At 36.6% G+C, this 11817-nt stretch overlaps 1 protein-coding gene across 2 annotated transcripts; it reads right to left on the bottom strand.

Moving 5' to 3' along the window:
* Positions 1-110: 110 nt before the first annotated feature.
* Positions 111-11817, bottom strand: LOC145766456 (putative ATP-dependent DNA helicase Q1). Of its 2 annotated transcripts, none has more exons than XM_082578172.1 (14): positions 11469-11817; positions 11023-11172; positions 10741-10920; positions 7691-7797; positions 7392-7499; positions 6613-6703; positions 6224-6303; positions 5434-5602; positions 4945-5093; positions 4413-4514; positions 3827-3981; positions 2991-3076; positions 2671-2860; positions 111-2037 (listed from the first exon to the last, which is right to left on the bottom strand). In XM_082578172.1, exons 1-14 carry the CDS (start codon positions 11704-11706, stop codon positions 1845-1847), a joined length of 1998 nt encoding a protein of 665 aa, XP_082434298.1. In that variant the 5' UTR covers positions 11707-11817; the 3' UTR covers positions 111-1844. The 2 variants fall into 2 exon arrangements, with proteins under 2 accessions (XP_082434298.1, XP_082434297.1); XM_082578171.1 differs by having other exon boundaries at positions 5434-5611.

Here is an 11817-nt window from a genome sequence, read left to right on the forward strand (position 1 = left end):
TGGAATTATCTTTGCTGTAAAGTCTTTCTTGATAAACTACATTATTCTAATCTTGTTTGTCTGAAACAGCGACAATGCGACATACAAAATCAGCCACAGAAGTTGTTGAAATTTTATTTTGAAGCATAAAGGTTGCAAGACAATCATCAGACGTTGAAAGGGCAACTTTTGATCATGGGAATCACGAGCGCAACTGACGCCATCTTGGTTCTGAACTTCTGAAGTCACAGTGCGTCGACAAAAACTGTTGCCAGTCCGATTTAAAATTCAAGCCCGAATGCTATTTTGAATTAAATCCATCCCAACTACTCAAGAGCTAAACATAAGTCTGGACAAAAAATGAACTTATCAATACAATAGCGTTGGCTAACTCAGACAAAAACTACTTAACCTAACTTAAACTAACTTAAAAAGAAATGGCTCATATTGTGATGCCATACTGATGCGTATTCAACTATTCATGGTGCTTATTGCAGCCTAAATCCGCGTCTTTCAAATTTATGAGTTATTTCAAATAAGCAAGCAGTAGTCCAGTTTACAGCTTGCAAATGGTAACATTCGGGCTGGAAATCTAAAGAACATCTGGCAACGCTTTAAATTAACGCATTCCACGTTCAGCAGACAGTATTTGGAAATCATTACCTTTGTAAAATCGTATTGAAATGACGTCACATCTGATCCCGATGAGGCAGCAACCAGCAATAATACAAAAATATTGCAGCGAAAATGGCAGTGTCGACAAAACAGCGGTTGCACAATGCACAACAAGGCTATCAATATGAGAGCAGTATGCGTTTTCCTCAACAAAAAACAGAAAACCTTTTTGTTCTTCCAAGCCTTTCAGGCAATGCCTAAAGAATGGTTCCACAGAACAAACTGAAAGATGGGTGATGACGTAGTTCGTTAGTCTTCACTTTATGCAACTGAATAACTCCAAAACATCAAACGCATTCTTGCATTGAGAAATATTAGGTAAAATTTTGAACTAAAAGCACCACTATTATTGTAATGTCGTAGAAAGAACACACTAGCACAACAAGTAACTTTTTCAAACGATTGAAAAATGCTGAGCAGACAAAAAATCAATACACAGCAAAGTAAAAAAGCATAACACCATGTAAAAAAGAAAATGTTGACTTACGTTTTACAAATGTAAGTACCTTAGGGCTTAGACGATCAGATTTGAATGGCAAGGTCCATGAAAGTTGATTATGATTAGGTAGACACACTTTAAAAACAAAGAGAAGTGGGTCACAAAACATAGTTGAACAACGCCCGTTTTGCAGCTGAAGTCTTCCGAACTAAATTTTTGACACAAAAGTTAGCCTTTTAATAGCAGAGACTCATTTTGGTCGATACGTCGTCAGCTGAGGAATCGATGGCTTTTAATTGCTGCAAATACATAATCAAATCTTCAGACAATTTCATTTATTTCTCGCTTTATTTAAGTACAGTAGCATACATTGGACCTTGGTTCATTTGAAAATTTGCAACATTAAGAAATGTGGGTAACCACACTTAGCACAAGGAAAAACAACACTGTACAATGGCAGCTGTAGCATGGCAAGCAAAAATATCACAATACAGCGGCAGTTGACTCACGAATTGCTGTTATAAAAGGCAACAAAGAATACACAAAACTGCACATGTCGTGATTGAAAAAATGAAAGGCGGGCGTTATGATGTTGAAGCTTTCCTCATTTATTCAGCCAGCAAATAGACATTTTTAGCATCGATTGAACGCTTGCAGACGATTTGCTGGTTGGGAGCCTCTGACTCAACGAAGTTGGACATTATGGGACGTTGAAAACACTTCAACAAGCAATAAAAAAACGTAAAACAGTTCAGTAACTTTCTTTGCCGTGTGCCGCTCTTGAACTGATATCATTGACTTTTGCCATCATAGCCTTGTAGACTCTATCTCTACGCTGTGTGGCTACCGGAAAGTTAACAAGAACTTTATCGCGTTCAAGATTCTGCGACTTCTGACCGGGACGAATATAGGTTATCGTCTTGTAGGAAGGGTGAAATTCTTGCCTGAAAAAAGTTACCCCTGGTTTATACGTTGGATGGTAACATTACGCTAATACAAAGCCTTCTAAACACAAGTCCACTTTACGGTTTGCATGACGTCATTAGTCAATGAAAAACCAGATACTGAAGAGGTCCTTGTCAAAATTTTCACAGTTTGTTGTCTTCTGATGAATGCAAGTCCTGTTTCAAGAGTCAAGACATATGCTAATGACTGGGTTATTGTTAAGGAAGTAATCCACAATGAGTTAAAATTACACTTTCACCGGCTCGATGACTTAGTGGTTAGTGTGTCTGTCTCTGAATCGCTAGGAATGGGTTCGATGCCCTGTCAGGTCATATCAAAGACCTTTCAAAAGTGGCGCTGAATCTTGTTTTTGCTTGGCACTCAGCAAAAGAAATAAATTCAGAATAATTATGTACTCGCCTGCGCAATGCGCATCTATACGGATGCACTGACAGTGTCTGCTTTGTAAAGCGTTGAGAAGTAACACATACCTGGAATGGCTACAACGCTATATAAAAACACACATTATTATTATTTAATAAAAAGATCAGCCACTGTAGGTCCTACATGAAAGTAAACGATATTTTACATCATGTGGCTGCATGCGTTCTTCTGGGTTGACCCTGACCCACCTGATATATCCCGAGAAGAGCATGTGAGTGATGACACGGTGCAATTCCAACTTGCTCATCTTGTTTCTCGGCTTCTTTTGGCAAGTATCAACCAACTGAACACCTGTTATCCTTTGATCTTTTGACATGCTTGACTGCACAACTTCCATGACCACGCGGGCACTGGAAGTGACGTCACGCACGTTAAACTCTATCGAAGAAAAAAAAAGTATGTTATCACCGTTTTTTATTAGAATGATCAAAGATCCAAACGGTTGAAACAAGATTTACATCGATTATTTAGTTCCAAGTTATCTTACAAACTTTTTGCAAATACTTACTATAGAAACCGTTACAGAGATCGCACATTTTGTTACAACAGTCTCCTTCCTCTCCGAAATGCTTCATTACCGTGAGATGGCGACATCTGAAAACATATAAAAAATAAACAATATGCTGCCATTATCAACTACTCAGTCAATTCCGCCCTTTTTCCATGGCTGTGGAGTAGGAAGGATTTTGGCATGTCCAGAGGTGGAGCCGTGAAAAAAAGACTGACTCCGACTTGATACAAAACGGTGAACAAATTTTTGTTTGCAACCTTTTTTCAAAATGTTATTTCTTGTTCTCTGTTTTGCGCTCGAAAACGTTGCCAGAAAATACAAGTGTTTGTTCTTGTTAGTTTTTGTGAAAGTCGCCGTTTCAATATCGATGGCAACTTAAGTAAAATTAAATTTACAAAAAATGAAAAACGACAAAATTAAAAAAAAAAATCTGGCAACACTGAAACTGAGAATTGGCCAGTAATAAATCGATGAGTCGGAGTGGTATATTTTATGCCCGACTCCATAGCCCTGTCTTTTTCTATTGATTTCTGTGCCTAGATTCAACACAGTGTAGATCCAACACAAAGTAACAACAGAATTTAAAACGAGCGCAAAATATGTACAACGGTAAATTTAACTGCACTTGACAAACCAGGCAATGGCTACCAGACGGGTGCCCCAAATTCAATGCAACAATATAAAAGAAGTATTGTTATATAGAGAGAAAAGTCAGCAAACAATTGACTATTTGGAAGAGAAAGTTCGTGAGAGTGATGCTGTTGTTGAAAACTTGTTATAATTATCTTTTTATTACCGGATGCAACAGGTAGTGAATTTTGGAACAGGTTTACCTCTTGGTATTGTGGCAGTAGCTGACCATGTTGGCAAAGCTTTTCAGTCCATGTTGTTCTTGGAACACCAATGCGTTGACACGGGCTATGTCGCTAAACCCGTGATATAAAAGGCACAGGGCAGGTAAGCCATCCCGTCCAGCGCGGCCGCATTCCTGGAAAAGAGACAAGAGTAAAATGCAAAAGCCAACAAATCTACAATCAACCAGGTTTTTAGCTTGAAACTTAATTTAATTGATCAAAAGAAGTGTTTTAACTTGCTAACATAAACAGTAACCATTTTCATTTCGCATCTATTGTCACAGCATACATAGCACGCTGCTAAACACATATGCAACACAAGAAAGCAGCAAAAGGAGATGTGACCAGCGAGTAAGCTACTTGTTTTGGCAAGACATACAGTGTCGTGGCAAGACACAGTCGCGTGCTCTGAAGCGGTGTCGAACCGACTACCTTTGGAGCGTCACGCAAGCCCTCTCACCAAGCAGACAAAAAGATGACAAACTGTAAGCCACCAACAGCAGATGTAACTATGTCAGCATATTGGTTTAAGATCATCATCTGGAAGGTTTATGTCATAGCAAACCTGGTAGTATACATCCAAGCTTTTGCTCATGCAATGGTGGATGACGAATCGTACGTCGGGTTTGTTGATGCCCATTCCAAAAGCTGACGTGGCGCATATAACCTAAAGTGGTGGCTTGATTAATAGAAAATGGCGGGATCACCTTAAAAATTTCACATCTAAAAAGTAAGATCAATAAACTATAAAAAAAAGTTAGACGAATACGAAGTGCTTCAAGCTTAGTGGTTGAATTTCAGTGCATGAGTTTGATAAACCTGAAATATTCAAGAAAGAATGTGCCCAACATTTCCAATTTCACAATGCAAAAAAATGACTTCACAAATTCTAACAAATTTATTCAGCTTATCTAAACTTGAATTCGCTAATTTAGTGGGATACTTTCCACTTTTTCGATTTTTGTTTGCCCTACGCATCCTTGTGGATCCCAGATAATTCAAAGGAAGATTCTATAAAAGGTACAATCTTGAAATTATATTAAGTCAACTTGAGATCTCACAATACGAAAGCCAACTGAAAAGTAACAGAACCACACCTGAATGTCATTGTCAAGCCACTTCTGGTGCACTGAGTTCTTGTCGTCTGCCGACACTTGCGAGTGATAAACTGCGCACTTGATACCATGGCGCTTCAAGTCTTGACAGACGACTTCACAATTTCGTCGTGACAGGCAGTATATTATCCCTGGGAAAAGAAAATGCGAGGCTTTTATGTCCTAATAATTGATCTATTGATTCAACACATTGAACTTATACAAGGAAATGTTACTTTGATTTATCAACCAGTCTCCGTCGACTTATAACAAGTTTCTTCTAATGCTAAAGAGCAGCAACAAGGAACAGTATAACAAAACAAATTCGCCCATATAACGTTTGCAAAACTCTCTGCTGGTAGCCTACTTGCAAAAACAAGTAACATGCAAGGCTTCTTTTGGCTATACTCCAATGGTTTCAACACCTTGGACAAATTTTTTTCAAAATAATTTATTTGATTGAAAATTGATAGTAGAAAAAGACTGAACTACCAGATTTTCCGCTGAAGTGGTTGTTGATAGTAGCAACCATGTCTTCAACGACTTGCTCGTGTTTGTTGGATTTCGTCCGAACTTCATAAAAGAGATTACTCCTAGAAAGTCCAGATCGAAACATCAACGCCTCAGGTATCGCCAGCATCTCTTTCACCTCATTTAAACCCTGAAAATACTTTTTTGATTGACAAAACAAAGAAAAACTATCACAAGATAACCAGCATTTTATTTTAATCTGAAAATGAGGTCTTGGGGTTAATTTTAGCATCATTATACAAATCAATCGTTTTATTTTGCATTCATTGCAAAAATAAACAATTAAATGTAAAAAGTAATTTTAAGGATCGCATGCGCCAACTTCGGATCTTCCAAGCAGCGGATTAAACTAATGTCTGCTTAGATAATGAACAACTAGTTTTTAAATAATTCATTGGAGGAAAAGTAATCGATGATTCTAATGGTTGGATTACGGTGGGTGGAAAAGAAAAATGATCAGTAGCTGCTTAATCGGCCGACTTACTTAATCGTTGAACGACCCTCTGTTGGTGCATTCGATCGTTATGACGAAAGAGACAACTGTACGGAGTACAAGACTACACAACAATCATCAGTCAACTGACCCCATTTAGCTTATGTAATAGTTTTTGTATATCACCTGTTCCTAACTTTATTGTTCCAATTCCGTTGACGTCAAACTTTAAGAGATTAAACATTTGCATAAGTGTAATTTTTATCATCATTTTTCTGGAATTAATTTAACCTACGATAGCCTTAACATTTGAGTCACCTGTTCGGTACATGTGCCGGTCAGTCCAAGGATTGGAACGTTTGGAAACAATTGCTTCAAGCTGCTCACAATCTTATAATCTAAAACGCATAAAACATATCATGGTGAGAGGTGCAGTTGGAATATCTTGTTGCAGTTATGAAATCACTTCTCAGATAAAAAATTAATCTTTTTTTACATTGCTTTGACGTTTGCAAACATTAACAAGATGCTTAGTTGGCTGGGAAACCAATATATATATAAATATTACTGTAGACAGAACTCCACTGTTTCGACCATAAGGTCTCTTCAGTGCAATATAACAAATTTATAGTTGTATTACAGTTAGATTTTTTCATGTGTAAAAAGTGGTGTGAGAATGTGAGAACAAAATGAAACAGATCAAAAACCTGGACGGAAACCATTTCCCCACTGAGTGACGCAATGAACTTCATCAATGACTATCCTTGATAGATTACCATTCTCGTAGCATTTGTAAACCTGAAATGAAGACTAGACATATCCCACAATCTCCGCTGAATAAAGCAAGTCATTTGATGAGGGAAACCCTACTGATTCGTTTTAAAGCAGTCGCCGGACATAGTTAATAAATACAGCTAAAAAGAAACTTTCGATCACATACAGTATATAATAAAATCAAATATAGTTATTACTATCTGAAGCCTTTACAAATTGTTTCACCTAACGGATCATCAGAAGGTCTTATTCAAATAGAAATAGATTCTATTTGAATAAAACCTTCTGATGATCCGTTAGGTGAAACAATTTGTAAAGGCTTCAGATAGTAATAACTATATTTGATTTAATTCGCTCTGCTTTGCCTTTTTGTTTAGCATTGAGCACTTTTTGTAGTACATGTATTAATAGTTTTCATTGTTTTACAGTATACAATATATATTCGTAAAAGAGTGCTAGACAGAATATATATTGGCTGAAGGTTGCAATACACAGACTGGCAGACATGTCAAAAAGAGGTAGGTACATAGTCTGGTAAATGTGTCCAAAAACGACAAAACTAAAGCAATAAGAGATTGAACCCAGGCTAATTTGAATAATTTCAACACAATGAATTCTTAAAACAATTAAATCAAGACGGCAGGTTGCAAAGATTCCAGATTTGAAACAGCACACATGAAGTAGAAAACACAGAAACTATCTGATACAACACCTGAGTTAAAAATTTGTTGCTTCTCGCTAATTTTTCTGGAGTAATGTACAGCAATTTCAAGTTTGTCACATTGGATTCCAATTCATCATGTACTTTGAACACCGTTTCCTGCAATAAAACTGTAAATAGTAAGCTAATTTATTTCAAGACAATCAACAAAACATATTAGTTACGACACAAATAAATAGGAAACAACAATCTATGATTACAGAAAGAAGCAAAAACAGCTTTAATGCACCAAAAGAAATTAGGAGTAAAAAAATAGCAGAATTTAAAAATACATGTACTTTTCAACTTACAATGTCGGAAGTAGAATTAAGAAGCTCTGCGTAAACTCCTAACTTCTTCATGGACAAGACTTGATCCTCCATGAGTGATAATAATGGAGATATGACAAGAGTAATCCCTGAAAGTAATTTTTTTTTTTCTTTTTGAAAAAAACAGTAGCCTAATCCATTTTAGGACGACTTTGAACATTGTACAAAGGTAAACCCTTGACCTCAGTATGACAAAGTAGTTAAAAATATATGAAAAAAAATGAAAGCTTGCTTGCACAATGCACAGGAATATATAAACGGTAATGAGTGGCAGCTTTCTTCTTTTATTGGTGTGACGAGGAATTCATGTCTTACTACTGTCGGAATGGCCCGATTCGGTGAGTCCAATTCGGTGAGAGCCTTTTTCGGTGAGAGCCCTATTCGGTGAGTTTTTTTTTTTAAATTATTGCTCGCCGTAGCCTAATTATCATTGCCGTTATAGGGTTAGGGGATAGGGGTTAGGGGATAGAGGTTAGGGGGTTTTTGGGGTTGGGTTTTTGGAGTTAGGGGGTTTTTTGTGTTGGGGTTTTTTGGGGTTGGGGTTTTTGGGGTTGGGGTTTTTGGGGTTTGGGGTTGGGGGTTTGGGTTAGGGGTTTTTGGGTTAGGGGTTTTAATTAGGCTACGGTACCCGATAATTTTCAAACAAAAATTCAAAAAAAAAACACAAAAACCCCCAACCCCAAAAACCCCCTAACCCCTAACCCTATAACGGCAATGATAATTAGGCTACGGCGCGCAATAATTTTAAAAAAAAAACTCACCGAATAGGGCTCTCACCGAATCGAACTCACCGAATCGGACTCACCGAATCGGACTCACCGAATAGTAGCAGACCCTACTACTGTATTAATGATGACACCACTGTTCACACATCAATCCATACAACTATGTTGTGTTGTCTGGATAAATATCTCTGCTTTGGAACAGTGCAAGGATAAAAACCTGTGGTTTAAGACTAAGAGTGAGGGATGATCTACATCAAAACAACAAATCTTTCTGTTGTCAAATTGAGAAAACCAACTATGTCATAAAGAAGATTGAAATACATAGTTGGTGGGAACAGGTCATGCCATCACCAGAACACTTGACGCTGATTCTTTACTAATCAGATTAACGCTTTGTTATCATAGCCCATGGTTTGCTTGACTGGAACTTTGGACATCAGACTCAGTTGACCCATTTTAAAAAACGGCAATGGAGTAATCTTAAAACTTAATACTCCAATACCGGTTGATTGCTGATGTTTTTAATATTTTGCTACTGTATTGATGAAAAATATTTCATATTGCTTAAAAATAAAAGCTGCCTACAAATCTAAACCTCAAAAATGATGAGAAATAAATGTTCATGCACACGGTTTACAATCGAGTAAGTGTGGTATGTCATAAAACTGGTAAAGAAAAACGGAAAAACGAACATCAGCTGCAACCGCAAGTCTATAGGCTGCCAGGCATGCAAAAACTTTTTTACTGGCGGATGACGTTCGTATTTTTTGCATTGAAATGATGTTACCGTGCCGAGCATTTTCAAGCTCTGCTTGGAAGTAAAAAGGACACAAAGAAATTATTTGATAGTGATACATTAGTTTCTATTAGCAAAGCTCGATTTTGTGATGGTGATGATGCTTCTACTGTTTTATAGTTTTTCTACAAAAATTAAAATTAAAAATTAAATAATTAAAATTGTTTGGACGGCGAAATTACAGTCTTTCATCGCAATCTATATGAAATTTTGGAAAAATTGTTTCTAAATTTATGACATCACTCTCAGAGCATTTCTTAATTTCTTTCATGAAATGTTGTATTAACTGCCATATACAAAACGATAACACAAAATGTAAGCTTACTCAGTAATTTCAAATGAAGATGTGTAATTCTAATGTATATATATATCTGGTTTGTAGTGCTACAGAACCACAGTGTTCTATTATCCAATTTAGCACAGCCAGGTTTTTTGAAATATTAAACTAAACTTACGCTACCGTTTTTTCGAACAAATAAGTGTGAGAAGCTGTGAGACCATCTTAACGTTGCGGATGTCCAGTCCACCTTTGCAATAGCCATTCATCGTAATCATTCAATTAAATGTACAAACCAGTTAAAGTTAGTTTAAAGGAGTGTTGGAATCGAATTTTCAATCTTGTGACTACACTCGTCAACAACAATGTAGGCTATAGGTTACTCTCCGCAGAGCATTAGGGAGATTTTTGAGAGGGATTGCACACAATTTGAATATAATGGATTCTCAAATTATGAAGCTGGAAAATTTTAAAGTAGGACTGTAACCGTGACCAGATTAAGCAAACTGTAGTAATTTTTTGTTTTATTATTGGATGCCATTGGATCATCAATCGCAAACGACAAAATGCTGACCATTTGAATGAGTGTGCTTTTTACTTTATTTTCAACTTTGAAATTACTGTTTGTTTTTTTAAGAAACCTTTGTTGTTGTTATTCCTAGTTTCTTACTGACCAATAAAAATATCAATTTGTCTTGCAGTAAGCAGGCCTTCAACCTTACAGAAACAGTGTTTTTTTGCATAAACAAATGCGTGTAAGGAGAGTATAGACCACACAGGTGAAACCAGCGGGCCGCACTGCGACAGTTAAATACAGACCGGTTAAGAAAGCGAGCAATAAGTTGCAAAGAATTTTTGATTACTAATAACAATACCTCAGTCTTTCATGCGATCCCCATCAAAGCGAATGTAAATTGTACGCTCTTTGTGATATAGGCTACTAGTACTCAAGCCTGTCACAAAACCTTGAACTGGATTTTTGCCTACAAAACAAGGCTGAGCAACCAGCCCAACACTAATGTTGATGTACGTTTGATGACATACGTAATTACGTACCATATTAACTCGATTGTAAACCACGCACATAAACTTTCATTTTCCATCATTTTTGAGGTTTAGATTCGGAGGCGGCTTTTATTTTTCGGCGGCAGGATGTTGTGTACCTGACTACCCGTAATTGATGAACAACAAAACATAATAAATAACAACTAAAATAAAGCATATTATGCAGTACCTTTTGTTACAATAGCAGGAAGCTGATAGCAAAGACTTTTTCCATCTCCTGTTGCCATGACAACCAATGAGTCTTTGTTACTCAACGTTGCGTTTATTGTCTGGAGTTGAATTGGTTTTAAGGTGGTAATGCCAAACGTTTCAGATAATTTCAAGTTGACTTCTTCACTCCAAGGAAATTCTAGACACAACAATGTTTTATGTACAATTGTGAAGAACATCGAAAAGCAACGACATACAAAGATTTAATTGCGATAAATTAAACGTCGAGCATGTATCAAACCTTGAGAAAGCCAGCTTTCTACAAATTCTTCATTTCTGTTCATAGACTTTAATTCATTTAGAAGCTCTTCTTTTAATTGCTGTAGTTTTGTCAACTTTTCTTGGAAACTTTCGATTTGGCGAGTAATTGTGCACAGATTTGCTCGAATATCTAAAAGAAGATTAAAACTGAATGACAAATCAGTCATAAAAAAGCTTCTGCATTTGGGTGTGTAACGCTTAATGTTTTACTTACAGAATACAGAGTGTGTACTAAAGTTTAAGTGCAACATGCAGTTTTAGACCTTCAATAAATATGATGCTTCATTACAAAACTCAACATACTAACATAACAGTTGATTGCTTACAACAGACAGTTTGCCTGTATTAGGTCTGCAGTGCAGTATCAAAAACGTTTACTCGGTTCAGTTGTTATATAATATCTAGTGCATTGTCAATTAATCTTACCACCAGATGTAACAACTGGAATACTGTTGTTTGAAGTTGCAATCATTTCCAATAAATTTTTCCGCCAATTATCTTGATGGCTGGAAGCTGTCTTATAATCACTGATCGACCGAAAATTGATGAACATTGAGGACAAATCCCACGCTCTTCTGTGTGATCTTTTTTTATTTTGTGGTCGAAACATTTCCGCAGAAAGCCCGAACCTCCTTTTCGATATTCCAGTAAGTGAAAGCCACATTTTCGACAATAGACTGAGATAACAGGCAATTTACTAATCATGGCTTAAAAGAATATTTTTCTGTCAACATTGTGTTCATTCACAAAAAGTTGAGCACTGAGTCTACAGTTT

This window comes from Aplidium turbinatum, chromosome 3 (genome assembly GCF_918807975.1).
Source record: "Aplidium turbinatum chromosome 3, kaAplTurb1.1, whole genome shotgun sequence".
NCBI lineage: Eukaryota > Metazoa > Chordata > Ascidiacea > Aplousobranchia > Polyclinidae > Aplidium > Aplidium turbinatum.